General features: G+C 43.6%; 1 protein-coding gene across 1 annotated transcript; it reads right to left on the bottom strand.

The window, feature by feature from the left end:
• Positions 1-15,447: 15,447 nt before the first annotated feature.
• On the bottom strand, positions 15,448-16,839 carry LOC132580004 (uncharacterized). The gene has a single exon (XM_060250612.1). The coding sequence runs from the start codon at positions 16,837-16,839 to the stop codon at positions 15,448-15,450; it is 1,392 nt and encodes a 463-aa protein (XP_060106595.1).
• Between the last annotated feature and the right edge of the window lie 3,274 nt (positions 16,840-20,113).

The following is a 20,113-nucleotide window of genomic DNA, read 5'->3' on the forward strand; positions in this document are numbered from 1 at the left end:
CCACATCCACCGCCTCCACAGGTCGCAGTCCAGCCGAACTCCTCATGGGCCGCCGCATCACCACCCTGCTGGACAAGCTGCACCCTGACCGAGCCCCAGACAGGCGACCGGCCCCGGAACACCTTAAAGCCCCCAGAGGGTTCTACCCAGGTGAGACAGTGTGGGCACGGAACTATGCCACCACTGGCCCCGCCTGGCTCCCTGGAAAGGTGGACCACGTCACCGGACCGGTCTCCTATGCAGTGACTTTGGAGGGTGGACATCTCCTGAGGCGACACATCGACCAACTCCGTGGTCGCCTGCCTGCCGGGGAGCCAAGGTCAGAGGCTCCAGATCCGGACAACGTAAGTCCCCGTGAGCCTGACACAGAACAGGGTTCCGTGGAGCCCGCTTCGGCCCAGCAGGAGGAGACCCCCGACCGAGCAGCTGAACCCAGGTCTCCCGGGGCCGCCGTCCCAGATGTCTCCAGCTCTGCAGCCGCGGAACCACCAACCGAGTCGGAACGCCCAGTCCCCTCGGAGCTCCGACGCTCGACACGAGACCGCCGCCCTCCGGCATATCTCCAGGACTATGTCACCTGATAGCTGGAACTATGGGGGGAGGGGTGTTGTGTCCTAGGTTCAAATGGAGAACTGTTACTTTTGGAGGGAACTGTTACTTTTGGAGGGAAGCTGAACAAGCCAAGCTTGTACTCCACACCAGGGTTCCAGAGAAGGCCTAAGCGTGCCCAATCAGGGGAAGGATTGAAACATAAGTAGCCAATCAACATCTAGGCTCATACTGTACCCTGATAGGCCCTTAGGCCTCTGTAAATAGCCAATCCATGTACATAGTTAAGGTCCAATCAGAAGGGGGCAAGAATTGTATAAAGGAGCAGGAGGTTTGAATAGAGCTCAGTTTGTGTTGGTGTTCCTGAAGTAAAGCTTGCTGAAATCACTCTCCGACTCTGGTCTCTTACTGCGCCGACCCCAGTACTTTACACTCTGGATATCAGAGCTGTCTGCTCCACCTTCCAGAACTTAGCTATATGATAGATATGACATGAGCAAGGTCAGCAGTCTCCTGGCCCAGCCTTACTGACAGACACATGTACCATTGGGGGACTCACCATACAAACTGTCCTTGCTGAGGCTTGGAGCTCACTGAGGGGAGAGGAGGGGCTTCTGCCTCTCCTCATATGCTGTTTTCCCTAGCGGAAATGGCCGCAGATGGACCTGTTTGCCCCTTTCTCAGATCCCATGTGTTCTCAGTCACATGATTCCAGGTCACTTGGGGCCCAAGAAAGGGGCAAATAGAGGAGGGGGGCTCCATGTCCATTTCCTCTTGGGAAAATGGTGCACAAGGGAAGGCAAAAGTCTCTCCTCCTCCCTCACAGCATTCTGAACCACACCAAGCAATGGAAAGGTTTGTAAGGTGAGGCTCTCAATGGTACATATGACTGCAAGTCAGGCCAGGGAACCCTCACCCAGCTTGCGTCACATCTACCCTATAGCTAGGCTACCCAGTTTTTCTCTTTATACTCACACAAAGACAGAGCTCCTCCTTGCCACTGGCCAGCTGGCCAGCAGTGGAAGCTCTATCCCCAAGCCCTGCCTCCAAGAGTGACCACTGGAGCTCAGGTGTGTGGCCAGTGGCCACCCCTCTCTCTCTCCTGCTGGGAGATTAAAGGGCCCTCCAGCTGGTTTGGCAGGAGAATACTATCCCATCTGCAGTCTATGCAGATATAATAAAACTCCATATTCAGCAAGACTCTGTGTATGCAATTTAAAACAGCTTGATTCAGTTTCTCATATTCTTCTTGACGGTCCCCCAATATGATGATATACGCCTTAATATTTTAGATTCAGTTTTGCTCAACATAACAGGTTGTTCAGACGCCAAGAAGGTGCGTCGTCTCCTGAATGATTCATCAACCGAAATAACTGAAAAGGTAGCCTTGTTTTTAAGTCTGGTAATTAAGGATTGATTGCTTAAAGTTTAGATGTATATGATTGACATACCCTTTCTCCTTGTTACCTCTATACCTGTTCATTGTTTTATTTACTATCTGATATATTCCAGTAAAGGTTTGTGTGTGTGTGTGTGTGGTTTGCAGGAGCACATGGCCTACCGATAAGCTGGAGAGCCCTTTAAACCTCACAGGAGGAAGGGAGAGGGGTGACTTCTGGCTGCACACCTCCAGTTCAGGTGTACATGGCCCCTGCTTCTTGTAAACAGCATGTAAAGAGTGTCTTTAAATTCTGCTTCCAAGAAGCAAGGGCAGAAGAGCACCTGAACTCCAGCAGCAAATTTGGCACTTGGAGTTCAGGCATTTGGGGCACTGGTCCCTAACATGATGTTATCACTTCTGTATGACACCATCATGTTGGGGACATCCCCACTCCTCCAGGAGCACCCCCCAAAAGTCCCCCACCAGGGAAGAGACAGGACCTGGCAACCCTAAGGAGAAAGCATGTTCATTTTTCTTTGTTTGTTGGTTCAGCTTATGCAATGCAGAGTCCTACAAGGTAAAGCACCTCGCTTGGGAACTCTTGCTTGTCTCTAGAGCAATTCAATCTAGATCCACAAGCAAATACACATGTAGACTAGCCACTTGGTTGGTAAACATTGCAGGATTGTTGTTCTGCTTCAGCTAGGTCCACCTTTCATCAAAGAGTGCTACAGGAGCTGCCAGAGCAGCATGTAGAGGTATCTGGTGTTGTTCTGTAACACCTGTTATTTTTGGACCATTATGAGGTAAAGGAATGGGGTTATTTGTATATGCTCCTCCTACTTGCTCATAATTCAAGTAACTCTTAACTTGGCCTTGCTGTTTCTTTCTGTGATGGGGATTGTAGGTAGGGTGGCTTACCCAAGGTTGACATCTTTGGCATTGTAGCCAAATTATTTGAAAATGATAATGTTAGTGCTTTGCAGTGGAGAAACTGGATGGTTGGAGATCTGGCAGAATTGCCCCGTGGTGCAGACTGGTAAAGCTGCAGTACTGCAGTCCAAGCCCTCTGCTCATGACCTGAGTTTGATCCCAGTGGAAGTTGGGTTCCAGGTAGCTGACTCAAAGTTGACTCAGCCTTCCATCCTTCTGAGGTCAGTAAAATGGATTCCAGTTAGCCGGCTCAAAGTTGACTCAGCCATCCACCCTTCCAAGGTCAGTAAAATGAGTACCCAGCTTGCTGGAGGGAAAGTGTAGATGACTGGGGAAGGCAATGGCAAACTGCCCCATAAAAAAGTCTTCCGTGAAAATGTCATGATGCGACGTTACCCCAGAGTCGGAAATGATTGGTGCTTGCACAGGGGACTACCTTTACAATTTTTTACTGTGGTTAAATCACTGATGGCCAGCATAGGACACAGGGTAAGTAGGGTTGCCATCCTCCAGATGGTGGCTAGAGATCTCTCATTATTACAACTGGTCTCCATATGACAGATATTAGTTCACCAGGAGAAAATGGCTGCTTTGGAAGGTGGACTCTCTAGCATTATACTCCAGTTAAGTCCCTCCCTAAACCCTGCCATCCTCAGGTTACACCCCCAAAACTTCCAGGTGTTTCCCAACCTGGAGCTGGCAACCCTAGATCAGGGGAATGCAGGCTGGAATCACCAACTGTGTTGGCCAGTCCACTCCTCTCGACCTCATATACTGCACACAGTAGTTGCTTTGAGGAAAAAAAACTGAGGAAGGAGAACAATGTTCTTGGGCACTTTTTGTCACCACTGGGAGGGAAAATGGCATAAACATCATGTAGGGTTGCCAGGTCCACCTCAGAAAATATCTGGGGACTTTGGGGATGGAGTTGCAAGACTTTCCCATTCCCTAAAATAAACAAATAGAAATACAGCAGTTCCCCTGAATATAGTCTTCATTTTTTCAGCCCCCAGCAGCTGCACTTTCACTAAATGAAAGTAAACACAGAAACACACACACAAAGCAGCCAAAATAAACAGTTTGCAAGCACATGCTTTTGTAATCTTACTGGGGCAATTTACTCAAGGGAGTTGCTGAATGTAACCATCTGCTGTATTTCAACCAACTTCTTCAGACTAACAGGAAAATTAAAGGGAGCGGTCTAGGGCATGGAGTTTCCCTCCATCCCATAATCAGGTTCTAGTTACCTCCATTTTACTATACAACTTCTGAAACAAATGCAAAACAAACGGAGGGACTGGGCAGCCTTACATTCTCACAGCATCTCACGCTGGGAAAAGTCACATGTCTTTGCCTGCTCATCCTGCCCATCCAGCTTTCCTCCTACTGAGATTTAAAGACACACATACCTTCCAAAACACAGCAATTTCCAAGCTTCTTCTAAGTCTGTCTAGTTTTAAAGACACATGGTGGCTGTTAGGGCAGGGAGGAACCTGCAAAACTGAGGAAATTCCCCACTGGGATCTTGGGCCTGGCAAGCCTAAGTTTGCTTATTTAACCCTGCCTTTCCTGCTATCCACTGTGGCTCAAGGCAGCATACAAACTGGTGTTATTATAAAGGTTGCTAAGTAATTTAGGATCGGTTTAAAGACACACTGTGCTGTGTTTACATCATGGATTTTAATATTTTACATTGTCTTTTTTTTTGCTTGGGATATTCACTTTTTCTATGGTTGTCTGAACATTTATTTAATAAAGATATATTTAAAAAAAAATTAAACTGCACTTTCATATAGATTTATTCATTTATTCTTGGTTTGCCTTTTACCATGTTTGCTGGCTGCCAAAAGGTCTGTGCTTCAGACATCCCATAGTCCTCGTTGTCCAAACAGTACCCAATACAAACCTCTTTGCTATTGTTAGAGATGTTGATTCATTATAGGCACATCCAGACACCTGTTGTACTAAAAGCAGATGTGTTCCATATATCCAACCATCACAAAAGCGCTTCTGAGAAAGAGGGAAAAGACTGCCCTCTGGCAGTGAATACCCCGTGCCGTCTGATGACAACCACACCCTTTGTTTTTTAATCTTATACATTTAGACCGTCCCTTTCCTTCCTTCCATTCATTGCTTTTACCAAGATCAGGCAGTGCTACGCCGACTCCTGTTCTTTGTGCTTCATCGTTTGTTTTCTACATTATGTGCAGCCAGATAAATATCACATAGACATGATCTCCATTGTTTTTCGTCTTTTTAATTTGTTCGTCTTTTTAATTTGTTTGTTTTCTTTCATCATAACGATCCGGAGATGGGAGCTGTGAGCTCCTGTGGCTGATCTCTCTCCCTTTCTCTCCCTGTCTTTCCCAGGCATGAAAACCCGCACAAGTGAGTATGAATACTGTAACTGTTCAAATTAATTTAGCAGCTCTCTCTTGTTTTAATATTTGAAGGATACTTTCATAGTTCAGACCTTTATTGTCATAAGAGCAATAATGATTCACAATCAAAAGTAGGTACAAAGGCCTGAAATCTGGTAAGAACAATACACAAACAATCAATTAAAATAGCAGCCAATAATACTAATCAAAAGTAGACACCCAGCAATTAAAATACAGTACTATGCCTAGATTTAATTTTATAGGCTTCTACTAAGAAGTTCTCAACACATGTAGTAATAGGGGGATTAACATCTAAAAGGTAGAATAGAATTTTCCTTTTAGTAAATACATTGTGTTGGAGATATTCAGCTAAAAATTGTCTACGTTGTGAGGCCAGGAGAGGACATTCTAAAATAATATGGGATATAGCATCAAGGACTCCTAATTCACATGGTCATAATCTATTTTGGAGAGGTATCTGTCTAAACCTACCATAGAGAACTGTTGATGGGAAGGCATTTAAACGCGCCAAAGTAAAAGTCCGACGATGGAATGGGGAGTCTAAAGTAAAAAAATAATGGGGTATCTTCCCATGTCTTTGGGGTATACCTAGATTAGCTGCAGAGCAAACAGGGAGATGTGAGGGGAACACTTTTTGGTATTCGTGATCCATAAGACTTAGTTGGATTGTTCTTAAAATATATAATTTGTCATATAAGAAAAAAGTGTTCACCTCAATACCAAGTTTTTGTAGTTTGTGAGTAAATGTAGAGAGCCAAGTAATACTATGCTTGTCTTTCATCAGGTAGTATAATAAACTTCCTGAATCCGTTCTGAAATGAATTTTTAACCAGAACTTAAAAGCCATAATCCAGGCTCTGGTTTCTAGAAGGTGTAAACCTAGCTCTGCACAAATGGATGAGTAGGGGACACATTTGAGAGCACCTAAAATCTGACGGCAGAATGATGATTGCACATTCTCCACGCAGGGACTAAAGGCTCCAATCCACAAAGGTATTCCATATAGCAACTGAGGGAGGATTTTAGCATTGTAAATTTTCAGAGTTGCTGGAATGAACTGGTTACCTCCTAAGAAAAAGAACTTTTTAATTTGCGGCAGAGAAAATCTTTCTAGACTTACAGCTTTATTACGATGCATTGACCATCTAAGGTTGTAGTTAAAGGTAATTCTCAAATACTTGTAAGCCTTCACTTGTTCAATTTCTTTTGTACCAATGCACCATTTACATAGGTGCCAGCTCTTTGAAAAAAACCAGGATTTTTGATTTTTCATAATTAATTACTAGTCGATTCAATCTACAGTATTGATGAAAGGCTTTCAAGTATTTTTGGAGGCCAGTTCTGGTACGTGAAATAATAACAGTGTCGTCAGTGTATAGCAGTAAAGGCACTGCTAATTGTTCTAAGAAGGGAGGGTGGCCATTCACAATGGACATATGTTGGTTCAAATCATTCAGAAACAGATTAAAGAGATAAGGGGCAAGAACACAGCACTGTTTTACTCCCTTAGCAACTGGGAAACTGGAAGAGAGTTGACCATCAGGGGATACTTTAATAACACCTGAGATAGCATCATGTAGTTTCTTGATTAAGAAAAGTAGGCGTGGTTCCATCCCCAGAGTTATAAGTTTTCCCCATAGCAGATCTCTGGTGACTGAGTTAAAAGCGCCCTTTAAATAGATAAAGGCTGTATACAGTTTCCCTCTTTTAGGCTTCAATATATTTATCTGACAAGAAGGCAAGAGTGGAGCAATGATCAATTGTAGATTTCCCTTTGAGGAAACCAATTTGTTCCAGGCCAATGATCTTTTCTTTAGTTAACCAATTTAATAGGTGACGTTCAAGATGTTTAGAATACAGCCTACATGAGATGGAAAGTAGGCTGATTGGATGATAGTTTCTAGGGGATTGGGCATATTAATGATCTTAACCAGGACCCAGGGATGTTTTCGTTCTGATCAATAAGAGCAAATAGGTTTGCCAGTGGAATGGCCCACCAGTCCACATACTTCTTAAAGGGTTCAGCTGGAATCCCATCTAAACCAGGGGCCTTGCCAGTCTCCAATTCAGAGATTAGATCAATTATTTCCTCAGGACTCACAGGAGGCCATTCTGGATTGGTTGAAAAGGTAAATTCTTCTCTGCACGCTATTGAAATATCTTGGTCATTAAATATTTCAAAATAATAATCCATTTTTGGGGAGTAGGTGTAATCACAGCCAGGGCTGAATTATTTTTCAAGTAACCAGAGACCATTTGCCAAAATAGTTTACAGTCTTTGATTTTAATTGTATTCAGCAAATGGTCCCATTTTTGTTTCTAAAACTGGTTTTTTTTCTCGGTGATAAGGCTATGATATATCTCCTTGTGTGCAGAGTAAATTTTTAGGTTGCAGGAATTATTGTCTTGCCTAAAAGTTCTAAATGAGTCCCTGAGAAGTTTTTTCATAATCCTGCATTCTGAGTCAGGTGGGATTAGGAAGACAAATTGATTTAGCTACAGAAATACATGAAGCAATTATCTGAGCATAGGCTAAATTGGCCTGAGTGGGCATCAACGTGGCAGATAAGGTTCAATGTGGCCAAGTCCAAAGTAATGCACATTGGGGCCAACAATCCCAGCCACTAATACAAGTTGATGGGGTGTGAACTGGAGAAGAATGATCAAGACAGAGATCTTGGGGTCGTGGCAGATAACTCACTGAAAATGTCAAGACAGTGTGCGATTGCAATAAAAAAGGCCAATGCTATGCTGGGAATTATTAGGAAGGGAACTGAAAACAAATCAGCCAGTATCATAATGCCCCTATATAAATAGATGGTGCGGTCTCATTTGGAATAGTGTGTACAATTCTGGTCACTGCACCTCAAAAAGGATATTAGCATTAGAAAAAGTCCAGAAAAGGGCAACTAGAATGATTAAAGGGTTGGAACACTTTTCCTATGAAGAAAGGTTAAAACGCTTGGGGCTCTTTAGCTTGGAGAAACGTCGACTGCGGGGTGACATGATAGAGGTTTACAAGATTATGCATGGGATGGAGAAAGTAGAGAAAGAAGTACTTTTCTCCCTTTCTCATAATACAAGAACTCGTGGGCATTCGATGAAATTGCTGAGCAATTGGGTTAAAACGGATAAAAGGAAGTACTTCTTCACCCAAAGGGTGATTAACATGTGGAATTCACTGCCACAGGAGGTGGTGGCGGCTACAAGCATAGCCAGTTTCAAGAGGGGGTTAGATAAAAATATGGAGCAGAGGTCCATCAGTGGCTATTAGCCACAGTATGTATATATATAATTTTTTTTTGCCACTGTGTGACACAGAGTGTTGGATGGGCCATTGGCCTGATCCAACATGGCTTCTCTTATGTTCCTCCATAGAACACGTTTTGGCAATAATTGTTCTAAACTCCAACATTCTGTCTGATTGAAATAAGCAGAGTAACTCTTTGTCAGTTTGGGTAGTCCATTTAATTCTTTTAACAGGGTCCTGGGAAACACTATCGGGGATATAGATACTGGCATATGAGTTAAAAAGAGAGTTGCTATGAAGTGTCAGGAGGAGGGGCAGATGGTCACTCTCAGTGCGGATTCCAATGGAGAAAGAGCTAACTAGATTTGAGGAACAAAGGCAATAATCGATAACACTACTACCTCTTGTTGAGGAGTTGGTAAATTCATTTGCATTTGGGAAACTGGGTGACTCATTTAGGATATTAAGATCATAAGTAATACAAAATTCCATAAGTTGTAAACCCGCCTTATTATATAATGTATCTTTAGAAATTCGTATGTCGGCAAGGGGTACGTGTAATTGGTCAAATCCTTCAAAGCCTAAAGCAGAAATAAGGTTTTGGTTACTTGGTCCTATCCGTGCATTCATACCACCAATTATAAGGAGTGGGGTACATGGGAAACGTTTAAGCAAAGAAATAATAAAATCAGATAGTTTGTTCCAATTGCTCAAAAGCATTAAATCATCCTCAGGTGGAGGAAGATAAACATTTACCAGAATCAGCATAGAAATAGTTAAGTGAATTAACAGAGCCTGTGCTAGGGGAGGGGAAGAGTCAAGTAAAGTTACGTCGGAACATATATTTGCTTTAATCATAATTGTTAATCCAGCTTTAAATCTGCCCCTGGAAGCATTTCTATGAGCAGCAAGGTTGAATGGAAGAAATCCAGGGATATTGATTTCTAATTCTGACCAAGTTTCTTGAAGTAGAATACAATCATAATGGGTAAGGAAATCGATAAAGTCAGGGTCACATGATTTATTCAGCCAGCCAGCAATATTCCAAGATAAGAAGTGAAGATCTCTAGTTGAAGACTTTTCGGACAGTCAGTCCAGCTCTGTAATTTGGTCGTGTAGTTTTTGAGAGTCTTGATATTTACACCCATTGGATGGAAAAGCTGGATGGTGTAGAATTAGAGGCCAAATTGTCAGAGTTAAAATTGGTCTGAAGAGAATGATTGGAGATTATAGAAGTACAGGCTTCTTCTTGTTGATCTGAATTTGTTGGTAAGTTGTCCTGTGAAATTTCTATTTGATTATTGGGAATCCCTTGAATTCTCTTTTGGAATTCAGTCTGTTTTAATACAAGATTTTCCCTCAATAGATCCAGTCTCTTTAGGATATCCTGTTGTTCTTGCGCTTGAAGTGATTGGAAGTGATCTCTGATATTATCTTCCAGAATATTATTTCCTGCTACTATGTCCATAGTTTCATCAAAATTATTAGGCGGGGAACGGCAGTTGGTTAAATCAGTTGGCTCTTCCCTATTTGAATTATTGTTGTCGACCTTTGTAGTCAGGGGATAATTCTGTTGAGTTGGACACTTCTTGATGGATAGTAGTGGAGAGACCATCTCATTCTTAAAAACAGGGGATAGGAAGACTCCCTTAGATGCCAGATAACCTTTAGATCGTAATAGAAGCAGAGGTTGTCCTTGAAAGGGTGGCTGCTGTGAGAGTCCTTTCAGCCCCACCCACCTCACAGGGTGTCTGTTGTGGGGGGAGAAGATATGGGAGATTGTGAGCTGCTCTGAGTCTCTGATTCAGAGAGAAGGGTAAGGTATAAATCTGCAGTCTTCCTCTTCTTCAAACAGCCATCACACCTTAGGTCACAGCAACTATCAACTCAGAGTGGGGGGGGAATCAATGAATAATTTCCCCACTCTGATACCCAGTCCTTTCTTTTTGACCTCCACAGGCACTCCATACCATTTTGGGCCATGCACAACACACCCCAGAATGCAATGGAAAATGTCTATTGGTTCAGTCTTGCTTTGTGTGTGTGTGTGTTTTGGATAGACATCCTACTCCAAGCTCTTCTCACAACCTGAGTTCAATCCTGGTGGAAGCTGGATTCAGGTAGCCGGCTCATGATTGACTCAGCCTTCCATCCTTACGAGGTCGGTAGAATGAGTACCCAGCTTGCTGGGGGTAAAGTGTAGATGACTGGGGAAGGCAATGGCAAACCACCCTGTAAAAAAGTCTGCCGTGAAAACGTTGTGAAAGCAACGTCACCCCAGAGTCGGAAACAACTGGTGTTTCCACAGGGGATTAGAAAGGTAAAGGTAGTCCCCTTTGCAAGCACCAGTCGTTTCCGACTCTGGGGTGACGTTCCTTTCACGTTTTCACGACAGACTTTTTATTGGGTGGTTTGCCATTGCCTTCTCCAGTCATCTACACTTTCCCCCTAGCAAGCTGGGTACTCATTTTACTGACCTCGGAAGGGCGGAAGGCTGAGTCAACCTTGAACCGGCTACCTGAACCCAGTTTCCACTGGGATCAAACTCAGGTCATGAGCAGTACTGCAGCTTTACCACTCTGTGCCATGGGGCTCAGCAGATTTACCTTAAAAGGGAACTTCCTGTCCCTGGAAATCCTTGGAAATGCAGGTGACATGAAGACATGAAGGTGCCTTAGGCTGAGTCAGACCATTCATCCCTCAAGGTCAGTATTGTCTACTCAGGCTGGCAGCAGCTCTCTGGACAGAGGTCTTTCACATCCCCTCCTACCTGATCTGTTGACAGCCAGTTTGGTGTAGTGGTTAAGTGTGCATACTCTTATCTGGGAGCACCAGGTTTGATTCCCCACTCCTCCACTTGCACCCTAACCCTAACCTCACAGGGTATCTGTTGCGGGGGAGGAAGATAAAGGAGTTTGTGAGCTGCTCTGAGATTCGGAGTGGAGGGTGGGATATAAATCCAATATCATCATCTTCTTCTGTTTAATTGGAGGTGGTGGGGATTGCATCTGGGACCTTCTGCCTCCCAAGCCCACCACTGAGCAATACCCTCCCCCCCAAACAGCTCCCAAAGAAGAAAGTTTTTGTCATCTTTTGCCAAGTCGAGATGCCTGCTTGGAAAGAAGGCAGGAAATCTGAAGGCTGTGTAAGTGTTGTAAAGCAGTGACTGTTTTTAATTGGTTTAGATTGCTGTTGTATTTCTTATCATAGCAGTGTCATGTACCTCTATAATTAATTTTACTGTCCTTTGCTGTCCTGTACCTTGATTAGGTCAATAAAGGTTCTTTCTGGTTAAGGAGGAGTCTCCCTTCCTTTTCTCCTTACGTGGGAGATTTATGTTCACCTCACTTGTGCATCAGGGCTTTTTTTTAAGCAGGAACGCAGTTCCGGCTGGCTTGGCATCAGGAGGTGTGGCCTAATATGCAAATGATTTCCTGCTGGGCTTTTTCTACAAAAAAAGCCCTATGTGAAACAATGGTGACATCAAGGGGTGTGGCTTAAGATGCAAATGAGCTCCTGCTGGGCATTTTCTACCAAAAAAGCCTTGTTGAGCATACAACAGACTCAAAGAATCCCAGTCCCAGAATATATGTTTAGCTTTACACATGCATTTCTCCAACACAGGGACAGATTTGGATAATACTTGGTCCCAAATCAGTTACATCTCATGCACAAAAAGCCATCATTTGAGGGATGAACCAGGCATAACAATTCTATGAACTGTTCCCCGAAGCTACTTCAGGACAGGGAGACGGCATGATAGACAAGGGTTACACTGGTCTCTCCTTTCTCACTGCCCTGCGCGCCCTGACTGAATTCATCACACACACACACTGCCACTCACAAAGTTCGCAGCAGCACGTGTGGCTTAGACTTTAGTTGGCCCACCACAAAGAAATATTATTAGGAGTTTTCTGCCCCATCCAACATTCTGTTAGAATCCATTTGCCTGGAAGAAAAGATAAAGAATTATTACCTTGCAGTAAAACAAAATTTTGAATTATTAATAGAAATGAACAACTGGGGGAGGGGCTCTGTTTTGTTGAATTATTTCGAGAAGAATGTTCAGAGAACAGGAATGGATTTGGGAGAAAGTGAAATTTGGAACACTAACCATATGCTTTAAAAAAATAATTTATCTATGAGGGAAAGAGGCAGCTGGGTTTGACCTCATATATGAACATATGAAGCTGCCTTCTACTGAATCAGACCCCCCTCGGTCCATCAGTCAGTCTTGTCTACTCAGACTGTCAGTGGCTCTCCAGGGTCTCAAGCTGAGGTTTTTCATGCCTACTTACCTGGATGCTTTTTTTTTTTTAGTTGGAGATGCCGGGGATTGAACCTGGGACCTTTTGCTTACCAAGCAGATGCTCTACCACTGAGCTACCGTCCCTCCCTTCAGTAGGAACAGATGCAAGATGATCAGCATTTTTAGAGCCCAAACACATATTCCCCCCCTCCCCTTTATTCATATTGCATCTTTGTAAAGGAGGTGATTTGGAGTGGAGAAGCAGTACAGAGGGAACAAGTTAAACACCTCTTGCTTGGCTCCTTGCTTGAGAGCCAGTTTGGTGTAGTGTTAAGTGTGTGGACTCTTATCTGGGAGAACCGGGTTTGATTCCCCACTCCTCCACTTGCACCTGCTGGAATGGCCTTGGGTTAGCCATAGCTCTGGCAGAGGTTGTCCTTGAAAGGGCAGCTGCTGTGAGAGCCCTCTCCAGCCCCACCCACCTCACAGGGTGTCTGTTGTGGGGGAGGAAGGTAAAGGAGATTGTGAGCCGCTCTGAGACTCTTCGGAGTGGAGGGCGGGATATAAATCCAATTTCTTCTTCTTCTTCTTCTTCTTCTTCTTCTTCTTCTTCCTTTTGAAGCTGCAGTCTTAAAAATATGATCAATCAGGCATCTTTTGCAAAAAAAGGGCTTTCTTACGTAACCTCTGCACTTATTTTAAATTAGGTAGAACAACTGTAATACCTCAGGTAATGCTCGAGATGATGTACATTGCAGCAAGAAGGAATTTGGGGCTCGGCTGGAGACCCTCATTCAAATCAACCAGACCAACAAAGGCCATGTAGCAACCATGAACAAGCCTGGGAACCAAAGGCTCACCCAGGATTGGCTTCTCTGCCTTCCTTCAAAGGGCTGGATCCTGTAATTACTTTAGTCCTCCACTGGAAAGAAACATCTCTCTATTAGATGACACCAAATAAATAAATTTAAGAGTACATTCCACAAGCAACAGCCAAGAAACATAGAAAAGCAACTATTTTCTTCTAGAGCATCTGCTTGGTAAGCAGAAGGTCCCAGGTTCAATACCCGGCGTCTCTAACTAAAAAAAAGGGTCCAGGCAAATAGGTGTGAAAAACCTCAGCTTGAGACCCTGGAGAGCTGCTGCCAGTCTGAGAAGACAATGCTGAGTTTGATGGACCAAGAGTCTGATTCAGTATAAGGCAGCTTCATATATGTTCATATATATATATATTCTTCTTTTGACCCTTTACCTATATGGATGGACGGGTAAGTTCAGTTTCAACACATCTGAAGAAGTATGCATGTACACAAAAATAAAACTTTGTTGGTCTTAAAGATGCCACTGGACTTAGACTCTGTTCTGGTTAAGCGCACAAGGGGTAAACAGTGTACTTTTTTCTTGTTAAAAACTGAGCCTCCAATGTGAATTATTTCAGTGGTCTGTGGCAGTGAATGTTAATGATTTCTAGCTACCCTCAATCACCTTTGATATTTTACCATAAAGTTATCATCTCCTGTAATAAAAACTTGAACCTAAAAAAATAACTCAAGACCGATTTCGCACTCACCCTATGCTGCTCTGACGTTCCTCTTTTCAGTGCAGCGTCCTTCCGATTTCCCACTATCTGCCCCGGGGCTTCAGCTTGCATTGGCGTTTTTGCATGGAAAAGCGAAACCACTAAAAACCAGTTTCTCTTTGCCATGAAAAACGCCGATCTTTGTTGAAGCCCAGGGGCAGATAGTGGGAAATCTGAAAGAAGCCATGTTGAAAAGAGGAATATCAGAGTGGCGTAGGGTGAGTGGAAAATCGGTCCAAGAGACAAAAATCTAGCTCACGTCAGAAATCTACTTCCTTCTTTCTCTTTTCCATGGGTTTCTTTTTATGTCAACACCCAAGAGTTTACAGCAAAGCCTGGAGCTTCTTATTTTCTCTGATCCATCTATAACTTTCCATCAAATATTATCCCCCTTATTCTTTCTGTTGGTTTCTCTGAGTCTAGTACATCCCTTCCCCCTGCAATTGCTGCCACACAAAGGATCTTTTGCCAGCACCATTAATGTTCTCAAAGGTACCCCAGACTGTTGGGATGGGGGATACCACTGGGAGATTATTCAGAGAGCCAGTTTGGTGTAGTGCTTAAGTTTGTGGACTCTTATCTGGGAGAACTGGGTTTGATTCCCCACTCCTCCACTTGCACCTGCTGGAATGGCCTTGGGTGAGCCAGAGCTCTGGCAGAGGTTGTCCTTGAAAGGGCAGCTGCTGTGAGAGCCCTCTCAGCCCCACCCACCTCACAGGGTGTCCGTTGTGGGGGGAGAAGATAAAGGAGATTGTAAGTCTCTCTGATTCAGAGAGAAGGGCAGGGTATAAATCTGCAATTCTTCTTCTTCAGAGGTAAAACAGTATGCAGGTTGAACAAAAGAATCTAGTTTATGTGACCTAACTATGCCAGGTACATCTGGACTGTGCAAACTGATGTAGACACAAGAAATAAGTGGAACCATTGTTGTGCATGACACAATTTTTTGTCAACCCAACTGGCTTTCCTTTTTAATGAAATGGGATGGGGGGTGGAACCGGAAAGAGAGATGCAAATGGAATTATTCTTCCAGTTGAACCAACTACAAAGCACAAGCAGGCCAGCAGGCCAGACACAGACTGTTCCATTAGCCCCAATAAAATGTCATTTGTTTATAAAGGCCCTACAAATGCTGGAAATACGCAGACATATGATGATCAGCATTAGTAGAATAAAGAAATAGTTTCCTGCTTGATTTCCTGGGTCCTCTCCCGTGTCCCACGCTATTTGTTGTAGAACTTTGCTGACATTTCCAATTAATGACATATTGTACCTCCAGAGAGTTGTGTCCTTAATTAGGAGAAGTCGAGAGAGATTTTCTTGAAGGGGAGCCCGGCAATGATAGACCAAAGCAACATCCATTGGAATCCATTTACTGTCCCCATAGGCCTGGAGAATGGAGTGGACCGATGTCTGAACCACTTTCCTTGGATCAACAATCATTTTCCGAGGATTAACAATGTGTTTTCGGTCTGGTTCTCGGAGGACATGCTGCAATATGTTCACCCCAGGTATTGTGTTCCAAGAGGAAGTGTTGAATTTGTAAGTGAGGGTGAACACGGTTTTAGGGAAGACGTGAGTTTCAAAGCGGAAGACACCAGCCATTGGGTTTTGCTCTTGAAGATCCTGCATCATGGTTTTCCAATCTGGATACTTCCCTGGTAGAATAATTTCATCTACATCGTTGAGGAGCACATATTTGCTCCTGTACATGTTGCGATAAATGCAGTCATTCAAGGCTGTGATTTGTCCATAGTAGCCAATGTCCTTGGGATCCATTGAGTGATGCCACCGAGATGAAACATTGAGGTGTAAGTCAATGGGCCAGGGAATTATCTCGACAATCCCTTCTGCAATATAGTAATCCAGCACTTTCTCTATCAGTGGGCTGCAGCTGTTCTTGTAGATCACCACTCGGCCCACCCCAAGGATTTTATACATCTCCATGCTCTGCAGAAACTGCAGGACGTTGTTGTACTCTCCAAACATGGTGGAGATGCAGACTGTGAATTCCACAAGGGAACCTTCAGGATCACGGTTTCTTATTTCAAACCGTGGTAGCTGGTCGATATCTCCTGTAGGAGACCAATGTATTGACATGTGACGTGGTTCCCAGTCTTCTGGTTCCAGACATTTCAAGTCTGTGGCCCCATATGGGAAGTCAAATCTATCGGAATGGACATCTATTTCAGCTTTGGAGATGTATATTCGACCATTAGCTGGGTGACAGAACCAGCAGTAAAGTTGCTTGACATCCTTGTGGTGGACTATAGCAATCACTCGTGTCATATTGTTCTTTCTGTTGTCAAAGTATGGAGCAATGATGAAGGTTCGATTATCTGTTAAGGGTGTGATGGTGTTATTGGCAGGAATCCCTCCACAGAGCTTGATTTCTGGCATGGACAGTTTTGCTCTCTGAAAGTAGGAAATAATCACTATTGAAGCGCAGGCAGCAATGCAAACAGGAACCACAAGGTGTGATTTTTTCCTAGACATCTCAGGCTCTCTGTTATCTTCTTGAAAGAATATTTAGCAGCTGCTTTGCACCTGGATGGGAAAGAACACCCAAAATGGAGTAGGTGAGCTAACGTTGGCATTGAGTTTGACATTGAGTAGATGGCCTTACAGAATCTTGTTTTTTGAGAACAAAATGGTCAGGGCTGAAAATTAACATTGAGGAGAGGAGGATTATGTACCTCCAGAGCTCTTTGGAAGAAAGAACTGTAATAGTCAGTAAACTCAATATTGATCAGACAAACATTAGTGCTTTCCACATGAGTTGTCTGCCCCAAGTTCAATGCTTTTGGGAAGCAGCATTTTTTTCTACCCCACAGCATCACGATGCATTTATGTACCTCTAGAATTTCCCCAGCTTTTCTCCAGTCTTTCTCAAACCTACTTTGCTCTGAAGTTGTTGAACCTGTCCACATGGCAGCCATTTCCTCTGCCTACCAGGTGGGGCCTGGAGATCTCCTGGTGATACAATTGATCTTCAGATGACAGAGATCAGTTTCCCCAGAGAAAATGCCTGCTTTGGAGGGTGGGCTCTATGGCATTATACTCCATGAAGTCTCTTCCCTCCTCAAACTCCACCCTCCCCAAAGTCCACCCCAAAATATCTAGGAATTTCCCAACCCAGAGCTGCCAACCCAAGCAACATTCTCAGAATTCCTGGTTTTCAATTTTTTTTTTTTTAAAGTAAGTCTCTAGCTGCCTCCTGCTGCTTGTGGAAAAACAAAGAAAACGGCAAATCTCTGCAAGGGAAAGGGGCGGCCAAACTTCCTTAACATAAGACCCACATAGAATGAACATCAGATGTTCCAGAAACGATGTGAGCCCTGCGGGACCTGAATCAATTCCGCAGGGCTTGCAAAACCTATCTTTTCCAGCTGGCTTTTGAGATAGAACCTGGCTAAATTGAAATTAGAATTGACCTGTAACCATCTAGCCATCTTATGTTTGATTGTAATTTTATAGCACCTTATAACATCTGTTTTTTATTTATTTTAACTAATTTGTGTATTTGAACTGTATTTTAAAATTCGTGTTTACATTGTATTGTATTTTATGTAAATCATGGTTTCCATGTCTGTGAGCCGCCCTGAGCCCGCCTTTGGCGGGGGAGGGCGGGATATAAAAATAAATTTGACTTGACTTGACTTGAGATGTTTAAGAGCCACAAGACATTATTATCATGAATGTCAGATGTGTGTGAGAGCCACAAGAGAGGAAGGAAGGAAAGAAGGAAGGAAGTTGGTAGTTGGTGATTCGATCCTTAGGCAAGTAGACAGCTGGGTGGCAAAACCGCATACTGACCATATGGTGACTTGCCTGCCTGGTGCGAAGGTAGTGGACATTACGCATGTTGTAGATAGGCTGATAGACAGTGCTGGGGAGGAGCCAGTGGTCATGGTGCATGTTGGCACCAACGATGTGGAGAAATGCAGTCGTGAGGTCCTGGAGGAAAAATTTCTCCTGCTAGGCAGGAGACTTAAGGCCAGGACCTCCAAGGTAGCCTTCTCAGAAGTGCTACCTGTTCCACGTGCAGGGCTGGAGAGACATGCACAAATTAGAAGTCTCAATGTGTGGATGAGACGATAGTGTAGGGAGGAAGGGTTTAAGTTTGTTAGGCACTGGGATGCTTTCTGGAACAAGTGGGAGCTGTACAAAAGAGATGGTCTTCACTTGTCCCCAGATGGAACCAAGCTGCTGGCGCTTAAAATCAAAAAGGTGGCAGAGCAGTTTTTAAACTAAATCTTGGGGGAAAGCCGACGGAGATGAAATGTCTCTTGTTCGGGAGGACTCATCTCAAAGAGATGAAGGGTTAGCTGTTACTTTTCGGGTAATGGATCAGAGTTGTCCACTGAGATGGTGACAAACAGTATGGAGTGTCTGCCAAAGTCTCGAGGCAGCAGGAGGAAGGTTGCGGGCCTAACTTGCCTGGGAAATTATAGATGTTTGTATACAAATGCTAGAAGTGTTCGAAGTAAAATTGGTGAGTTGGAATGTTTAGTGTTGGGGGAAAACATAGACACTGTGGGAATTTCAGAAACTTGGTGGAATGAGGAGAATCAGTGGGACGTGGTGATTCCTGGATATAAGTTATATCGGAAGGATAGGGAGGGAAGGGTTGGAGGTGGGGTGGCTCTGTATGTCAGAGAGGGTATACAGTCCAGTAAGACTGAGGTCAAAGAATTAGATTCCCTTCTAGAAATGCTTTGGGTCGAAATAGAGGGTCCAAAAGAAAATTTAACTATGAGAGTTTGTTATCGCCCACCAAATCAAAAGATAGAGGATGATCATAATATGATGGAAGGATTAAAGATAGCGGCTAAACGTAAAAACTGTGTCGTAATAGGTGATTTTAACTACCCGCAGATTGATGTGTTCAGGTCGAGAGACAGAGATTGAGTTTTTAAATGTTCTCAATGACTGTGCTATGGAGCAGATGGTCACATAACCTACCAGGGGTGGGGCAATCCTGGATTTGGTCCTAAATTATGCCCAAGACTTGGTGAGAAATGTAAAAGTGATTGCACCGCTTGGGAGTGGTGACCATAACATTATTGATTTCACCATTTGTATAAATAGGGAGTTGCCCCAAAAGACCAACACAACCACTTTTAACTTTAAAAGAGGTAAATTCTCTGAGATGAGGAGGCATGTGAAGAGGAAACTGAAAGGAAAGATAAATAAAGTCAAAACCCTTGGGGAAGCTTGGAGGCTATTTAAAACTACAATCCTAGAAGCTCAGATAAAACATATACCACAAGTTAGGAAAGGCACAAACAGGTATAAGAAAAGGCCTGCATGATTAACTAACAAAGTAATGGAAGCTGTAAAAGGAAAGAAGGACTCCTTTAAGCGGTGGAAAGCTAGTCCAAGTGAGATTAATGAAAGGGAACACAGGCTGTGGCAAATCAAATGCAAGACTGTGATCAGGCAGGCAAAAAGGGACTATGAGGAGCATATTGCAAAAAACATAAAGACCAACAATAAAAATTTCTTCAAATATATTAGAAGCAGGAAACCAGCCAGGGAGGCAGCGGGGCCCTTGGATGACCAAGGGGTAAAAGGATTACTGAAGGAGGATAGGGAAATGGCTGAGAAGCTGAATGCATTTTTTCCCTCAGTCTTCACTGTGGAAGATGAGAAGTGTTTGCCTGCTCCAGAACCACTAATTTTGGAAGGGGTGTTGAAAGACCTGAGTCAGATTGAGGTGACAAAAGAGGAGGTCCTACAACTGATTGACGAATTAAAAACTAATAAG

This window comes from Heteronotia binoei, chromosome 12, assembly GCF_032191835.1.
Source record: "Heteronotia binoei isolate CCM8104 ecotype False Entrance Well chromosome 12, APGP_CSIRO_Hbin_v1, whole genome shotgun sequence".
NCBI lineage: Eukaryota > Metazoa > Chordata > Lepidosauria > Squamata > Gekkonidae > Heteronotia > Heteronotia binoei.

Coding starts and splice junctions, on each gene's coding strand:
- LOC132580004 (XM_060250612.1), bottom strand. CDS start 16,839: ATGTCTAGGAAAAAATCACACCTTGTGGTTCCTGTTTGCATTGCTGCC.